Genomic DNA, 8,480 nt, shown 5'->3' on the forward strand with positions numbered 1-8,480 from the left:
CTCTCTCTCTCTCTCTCTCTTCCTCCCTCCCTCCCCCCCTCCTTTAGGTATTCCTGAAGGTTTAAGAGGTTGTTTTTTTTTTACTAATGCTGTTAGATCAAGCTTCCATTCTTATGTATTATTCCACTGTTAGCCATCAGTGACTAATGTCCCAATACCATTTAGCCAATTAACATCTAGAAGCTTTTCTCTCTACACTGTAGAAACAAACTTTCTTTTGTATCACCTGAGTCTCTTGGAAGAATGGACTCATGAACTTTTCAGTTTATGATAGTTAGCATTTATATAGCACTTTGAGGTTTGCAAAATTTTTTACATATTTTCTCATTTGGTCTTTACAACAACTTTGTGAAACAAGTGTTAGTATTATCCCTATTTTACTGATGTGGAAACTAAGGCTGAGAGGTTAAGTGACTTGCCCAAGGTCACACATTTGGGAAATGCTTAGGAAGGATTTAAACTCTAGTCTTTCTGACTCTAGGTCCAACATTCTGTCGACTGGGATGTCTAGCTTTTCTATATAGCATTGGTCTCACCAAGTTAACTTCAAAAAATGGCATAACTACTAATCCTTCTCTCAGTTCCTGCAAGGCTGAGTTCCAAAGGCATCCCTTCGAACTTCAAACAACCCTCTTCACTCAAAATATACCAGGGACAATCTTGGGAAATTGTTTACTTAAACCATGTTTATGTACCCTCAGTTCTGGATCCTCAATCAATTAGAAGATTCTTTATTACCAAAGTACCATCCCCTCAGTGACTCATGGCTGGAAGTATGTTCATCAAGCCTTCACATGTTGGATTAAAGCCAGGCAGGGAATATTGTATATATTCTCTATAATCCACCAGGAAGAACAAATCTGCTTATGCTCTAAGGCAGCAGATCGAAACCACTTTGGTGTCATGAACCCTCTTGGCACCCTGGTGAAGCCTATGGACTTTTTAGTAAAGTTTTTAAATGCAAAAAATAAACTATATAGGTTTTCAAAGGAAACCAATTATAATGAAATATAGTTATCAGAAAAAATTTAAAGTTCATAAACCACAGGTTAAGAACCCTAATTCTTAGAATTAGACCTCTTCACCAACCAGTCTCCTCTCTACACATCGATATATAGAGAACCCAAAGCTCAGAGACATTAAGAGACTTTCACAATCTCACACAGGAAACTGTAGAACGAGGATAAGGACCCAGGTTTTATATAGCTTCATATGCAGCATACTTTCTACTGTATCTGCAAATAACTAAATGTGAAAAGGATCTTCCTGACACACTGTAAGTAGGTTAGGAGGGTGGAGCTGTGTTTCCAGTTTTAACTCCACTTGAAAGACAGCTGTTTGGGATTAGGAATATCAGTTGTGGCCATAGATAAGAGCAGAATTAACTGGTCTACATGCTCTTTGAAAACATGACCTTAACTGCAGAATCATCATGTGCTTAAAGCCACGTATATCCATCACCATGTTCCAGTGATTTAGAGTCCATTCCTCAGATTCAGCGATTGCAATTTGGAAGATTCTAATTAAAAAACAAAAGTGCTGCCTTAGTCAATATACTGAAGTTTCAAAAGCCAGAAGAAATATTTTCTGAAAAATTTCCTGTATATGATGCTTTAGTTACAATGACTATCATTTGTTGCTCCTCATATCCCAATCAGGTGTTCAGATTTTTTCAACGTTATGATATCCCTACAACTTAATGTTACAAAACAAAATTCTAAGAAAACAGTAAACTGTTAGGCTGAAAGTATCTTTTTAAAATGTCTAAAATTCTTCTGAAAGTAATTTTATATACTGATATGCTGTTTTTTCCCCTTTTTCAGCTTATCAGCTCTCCAAGTGTCCTCCTCCAACCATCCTTCCTAATGCTGAAGTCATCACTGAAAATGAAGAATTTAACATAGGTAGCATTTCTTGAACTGTGTTTTAGCCAGAGCCAGGGAAGGTTTGCTCAGTCATTAGTTCTGGGAGCATTCAGAATAAGAGGCATCTGGGGAGGGGATCTCTGGCAAAATGCACTCAACTAGAAACTCCTAGAGAGGAGAATCACTTTCTGACCCAAGTAGCACCTGAATTTTCTGAAGAAAACTTGGCCAGCCTGCTTATTTAGGAGTTCTAAACTCTTTAAGTGTATTCAAAAGGCTTATGTATTGCATCATCACGTTGGGTATTCCTGCTGAGAATGCTTATGATTTGGGCATTTTTGTTCAACAAGTTAATTTATTCAGCAAACATTTATGAAGTCCCTCCTATGTATAAAGCTCTTTAAGATAAACATTAAATCAGTTCCTACAAAGATTAAATGAGACACAGTCCCAACCCTCAAGTTACAGAGTGAACTCAGGGGAGATAAGTCCTATAGATGGATAATTTTATACAAATCAAAATACATCAATTGCATAAAAAGGAATTCAAAGCCTAGATGATGGCAGGATCACTTCAGCTGGGGAGGTAAGGGGAGGCAATTAGGCAACAAGTATTTATTATGTACCTACTATTCCTGGTAATGTTATATATTAGAGAAAAAAAGACTACAAGACAAAAGGGAAATTCAATCAGTCAATAAACATTTATTAAGCACCCACTACTAGGCACCAGATACTGTTACAATTGCTAAGGATGCAGAAAAAAAAAAAGGCAAGAGAGTCCCTGCTTTCAAGAAGGAGCTCAGACTCTAATGGAGGAGACAGCATACAAAAAACTCTGTGTATATGAGCTATGTGCAGGGAAAATGGAAAATAATAGAGGAAAAGCATTAGATTTAAGGGAGTTTGGAAAGTATTCTTCGATAAGGTGGAATTTTAGCTGAGACTTGAAGGAAGCCATGGAAAATAAGAGACATAAATGCAGAAAATGTCTCAGAAATGGGAGACAGCAAGAGAAAATGCCTAGAGTTTAAAGGAAGAGTGTCATGGTTCAGGAATATTAAGGAGGCTGTTATCAATGATTGGAAGAATACATTGCAGGATGTAAGTTGTAATAAGACTAGAAAGGTATGTGGGTGGCATAGGCGGAGGGGAACAGAGATAATGAAAAACTTTGAATAAAAAAATAAGTTTTATAACTGATATTGGAAAAGAGAAAGAGCCAGTGGAGTTTTTTGAGTAGGGAGGTGATATGATCAGACCTATGCTTTAGAAAGATTCCTTTTAACATTGAGTGGAGGAGAGTCTTGTGACAGGGAAACTAAGCAAAAGACTATTGCAGCAGTCCAGGCTTGAAGTGATGAAGGCCTGCATTAGGATGGTTGCAATGTCAGAAGAAAGAAGAGAGTGCTTCAAGGGGTGCTACAAAGATAGAAATGGCAGCAGATTTAGACGCTGGAAGTGAGAGTGACTAGGTTACGAACCTCGGTGACTGGGAAGATGATGATACTCTCAATAGAATTAGAGAAGTTAGAAAATAATGAGTTGATATTTGGACATATTGATATTTGTTTAAAATATCTGTGAGACATCCAATCTGAGATGCCTGATAAGTAGTTGGAGATGGGGCCTGGAAGTCAACAGAGTGGTTAAGACTTGATTAGTAATTTGAGATTCATCATCATAGAAATGATAATTGAATCCATGGAAACCAATGAGATCACCAAGTGAAATAGAAGCTAGCAGGATACTTATAGGTCACTGGGCATGACAGGAACAAAGATCCAACTAAGGAGACTGAAAAGAAACAGATAATTAGGAGAAGCAGAAGAGAGTTTTGTCCCAAAAACGTAGAGAGAAGATAGTATCTAGGAGAATAGGTGATTAATAATGGCAAAGGCTATATAGGTCATAAAGGTTTTAAAAGTATTAATTTGAAATTATTGGTAACTCTGGAGAGAGCAATTTCAGTTGAATAGTGAAATCAGAAGCCAGACAGTAGAGAACTGAAACAAAGAAAGAGGAAAAGGAGCAGAGAAATCTATTACAGATGGCTTTTTCAGGGAGATTAGCCACAAAAAAGAGGAGAGATATGGCACAATAGCTAGTTGTGTGGATAGATCAAAGGAGGCTTTTTTGATGATTGAGGAGACATGATAGTGTTTATAACTAGTAGAGAAGCAGGCAGAAGTCAGGAAGAGATTGAAGATAAGAGGGAGTATGGATATAGAGGAAGAAATCTTAGACAAAACAGCCAGGCATAAGATCATTTGTATATGAGAGGGGTCTGCCTTGGCAAGGAGAAAGTCTTCTTCATTATATGAGACAAGGGCAAAGGAGAACCTAGTGGTAGAAGTTATCTGGATAAAATGAGATGAGGCAGGGAAAACAAGGAACTCTAGGCAAATGGCCTCAATTTTTTTCAGTAAATTATGAGGCTAAGGTTCTTAGCTGTGAGAGTTGGGGCAAGAAGAGCCATGGGAAATTTAAATGAAGATGAAGAGTTTTAAGAGAGCTATTGTGGGGAGTGGGATAGTAATATAACAATAATAGCTAAAAGTTTTATAGTGTTTACTATGTGCCAGACATTGTTTTAAGCGCTTTACAAATATTATTTTATTCGATCCTCACAACAATCCTAGAAGGTCGGTGCTATTATTATATACCTCACATAACAGATTAGGAAACTGAGGTTGAATGTATACTCTTATGCCAATAGGGGACTGCCCCAAATTGGCTTTTTGTCAATGGGGCTAGCTTTTATCTTCTTTTCTTTTGGTTTAAGATCCACCGAAAAAGACCAGTCTTTTTCACTGGATCTCAGGGGGGTAATTGTTAGTTAAAATCACTTGGGGGTCTATTTGGAAATATTGAACCTCAAGATATGTAGTGTTTGACAAACTTCCTGTGGACATGTGGGGGACTTTGAGACTACATTTTCCATGATCCAATGGGTTTCTGGTTTTCTGACGAGATGACGTCAGAGAACGGGAACCAACGTATAGGGCAGCTTAAATTCGGAGGTCAGCTTGAGATGATCTCTTTTTTGGCTACATAGACAAGACGGGCACTGGTGGTATTTTTTGAATAGCTTTTACCAGGCGTGTGGTCTTACATATGTTTTTTTTTTATCAACATGGCCATGGCTTTAATTAAACTATTAATTTCTCTTATAATATCAGCCTTTATCATTTTTAATCGTTACACAGATTAAGGGATTTGCCCAGGGTGACTGAGCTACTATCTGATCGGGATTTGAACTCAGATCTTCCTGACTAGGCCCAGCACTCTATTTCTTATGCTTATGCTGCTTCTCTGTCTAGCTGCCTCCAATATGGGTTGACAAGGGATCTGTAGAAGGATTGCCTAGTATAGGTGAGGGCCAGTTGAAGTTAGGTAGCATAATTTGTAGTCAGCATAGTTTTATGATTCATTCACATGTGTTCATTCACCATCACATATATCAGAGGGAAGGCAATAGATCCAAGGCTAAAGGTTTGATGGGGCAAGATCACACATAAGAGAAAAGGAAAATGTAGAATTGAACTGCAGGTTGAGTTAAAGAGAAGAGGGTGTAGCTAGTGTAGGAGTAGTGACCTGGGAGAGAACTGAAAGGAAGGGATTGGAGGTCATTATGTGAACAAAAGACAGAGTTTGGGGTTGCAAGATAGAGAGAGAAATAGAACCACTATACTTTGTGATCAGATAAAGAAACTTCAGAGTTCCTGAACATGGAAGTGGTTGGATTATTTGTGGGTAACCATAAGATCAAAGGCATGACTATCTTTTACTTAGCTTAGATTGGGTGGAAGAGTAGGTTGTGGGAAGTGAGTAAGTTGAGGAACTGTGAAGTTAGAGTGTTTGAAGGAGTGTTAGTATATATGTTCAAGTCTCCTAGAATGAGGACAGGAGCTACAAAGGAAAACCTGTAAACAAGTCACTGATCTCATTGAAGAAAAAAATGGGAGTATCCCGGGGCTTGTTAAACCACAGCTACTGGGATTTCAATTAGGTGGTATATATGGATTGAATAATCCTCAAAGGATGACTAAATGGTGATGGTAAAAAAAGAACTTAAAATGTCAAAAAGGAATATTGTCACTCCCCTCCTTGACCAGTTAGTAGGGGGAATGAGTGAAATATTTTCTATAAATTAATTTTTTAAAAGGCAAACAGAGGTTAAATGACTAATCAGTGCTAGAAAGGGAGGCCAGGGAAGTTATGTCATCAGTAGGGAGCCAGGTCACAGTGAGAGCCAGAAGACGGAAGAAATGGGAAAAGATTTAAGATGAAAGCAAGTGTGTTGCCTATGGAACAGGCATTCCAGAGAACACAGTGGAAGGTGGGTAGCTTTAGAGTGGAACATGGGGGTAGGGGGGATGGATTGAGGGGAATGGGAATAAAGAATGGGAATTTATAGTCTAGCCCCAGTAGAAAACATGGATGTATATACAAATTTCAGGAAAGGTAGTAATAACTAGAGGAATTAGGAAAAAAACTTCATGTAGAAAAAGTAGTTCCTTAAACTAAGCCTTCAAGAAAACTGGAGAATAAGATAACAGTGTTAACATTCTAGGCTTGGGAGACAATTAGTGGAAATCCAGAGATAGGAGACAAATTCCATGTGTGAAGAATAGTAGAGAGGCCAAAGAAAAATGTGTAATAAGACTGGAAGGTATGTTTGTGTTGTTATTAAAGATTTTAAATACTAGCAGATGAATTTATGTTTGATACAAGAGGGAATAAAGAGGCACTGGAGGTTTTTGAGTAATGAAATGATATGAAATGGCATTGGCAGGCCTGCATTTTAGGAAAATCACTTATATAAAGTGGGGAGAGACTCATAGAGCACCAATTGGGAAGCTGCTTTGCTATTCCAGACAGCAAGTCATACTGGACTAATTTCATGTTCTTTTTACCTTGTCAGGGAAATGCTATATATCAGAAGATGAAAAACTATAGTAGAGGGCCAAATCCACCCCACCAACTGTTTTTGAATGGGCCAGCAGAACTAAGTATGGTTTTTACATTTCAATACAATAAAACTGTTTAAATAAAATAAAACTTTATGTAAAAACCATTCTTAGCTTACAGACTACAAAAATAGGATTGACACAGGCTGTAACTTGCCAATCCCTGCTTTATATAGTATATTCCCAAGGCATCTGGCAAATCTCTTATACTATCCTTTAGGACAGGATGGAAAGTAGATTTGGGATTGCTGAATAGCTGAACCCAAAGAGTAGTTGCTAATAGATCACCATTAGCTCAGAAGTAAATCTCTAGTGGAGAGTTACACAAATCTGGCTTTTGCCCTATGTTCTTCTAACATTTTTATCAATTATTTGCATGAAGGAATACATAAGGTATTTCAGGCTTTTAGATAAGTCAATAAGCCTTTATTAAGTGTTGATTATGTGATAGGTGCTAATGATTCAAAGATGAGCAAAAAAAAAGGCCTTTTAAGCAACTTACTGCCTAGCCAGGGAAGACAACTTAAACACCTATAGGTATATACAAAATAGGTAAAAGTGATTTTTCTTTTGAGATAGAGGTAGGTACAAGTTTGGTGGATCAGAAAAGAGTTCATGTGAAAACGTAGTGCTTCAAATGAAAGAGCCTTGAAAGAAACTGAGGATTCTGAGAAAGGACATGAGGCCCACTTCCCATCCCACTTGCATCCACACATAGGAGACAACCAGTGCCAAAACACAGAGATAGAAAATGGAGGACCAGCAAAGCCAGTTCTGTTGAACTATAATGTTCTTTTAACGGAATAATGTACAAGAAGTCTGGAAAAGTAAGTTAGAACCAGATAGGGAAGGTTTTAAATGCCAAACAAAATAATTTATACTTGATCTAAGTGACATAAAGCTAGAAGGAATAAATAACACATTGGATAACATCATCAGAATAGAAAATTACCCTGACAGGAGAGAATGATGAACCAAGTTGAATGAATTAATTTGCTAGGGATAAAGGTCAGGTCATTATACTTGAAAACAGTATCAACTGTATAAGTTTGGGAAGTTGTAACAAAACAATATTTATTCTAAAAATCTTGGAGTTTTATTGAATTACAGGGTCTATATGCATCATAGCAGAATTACATGAAGTCATAAAGTTCATATCATCTGATGGTATTAATAAGGGGAGAGGTTCAAAACAAGGGAGGAAAACCCTTCTCTGTTCTACTTTTTGTCATACCCTGGGTTCATCTTTGGGTGTTTTTTTTTTTTTAAGAAAGGCATTAGTAAGCTGGAGTGTGTCCAGATGATGATGATTAGGAAGATTAAAGGATTAGATAACAGGTTATATGAGGATTAGTTAAAAATGATAATATTTTTAACCTGGAGAAGAAAAGACTTGAGGAACTTGAGTTTTATATATATATATACATATATATATATAATATATATATATATAATATATATATAATAAAGTATTTAAAGTACTTGAAAGTAAAAGAAGCGATGCCCATTCTGATGGATTCTGAAGGCAGAACTAGAGGCAATGGGACAAAGGTACACAGAACCAGATTTTAATTTGCTATTAGGAAAGAGTTCTTAAGAATTCCAACTATCCTAAAGTGAAATAGGTTAATATGAGGTAGTG

The 8,480-nt window shown here is 37.0% G+C and overlaps 1 protein-coding gene across 1 annotated transcript in view; it reads left to right on the plus strand.

The window, feature by feature from the left end:
- Nucleotides 1–8,480, plus strand: part of CSMD2 (CUB and Sushi multiple domains 2) — a 1,000,214-nt gene that overhangs the window by 906,550 nt on the left and 85,184 nt on the right. Inside the window, exon 45 of the mRNA XM_044668787.1 lies at nucleotides 1,824–1,904. Coding sequence (XP_044524722.1) covers nucleotides 1,824–1,904 — 81 coding nt within the window. The remainder of the gene's footprint in view (nucleotides 1–1,823; nucleotides 1,905–8,480) is intronic.

The sequence above is a fragment of the Gracilinanus agilis genome, chromosome 3 (assembly GCF_016433145.1).
Source record: "Gracilinanus agilis isolate LMUSP501 chromosome 3, AgileGrace, whole genome shotgun sequence".
Lineage (NCBI taxonomy): Eukaryota > Metazoa > Chordata > Mammalia > Didelphimorphia > Didelphidae > Gracilinanus > Gracilinanus agilis.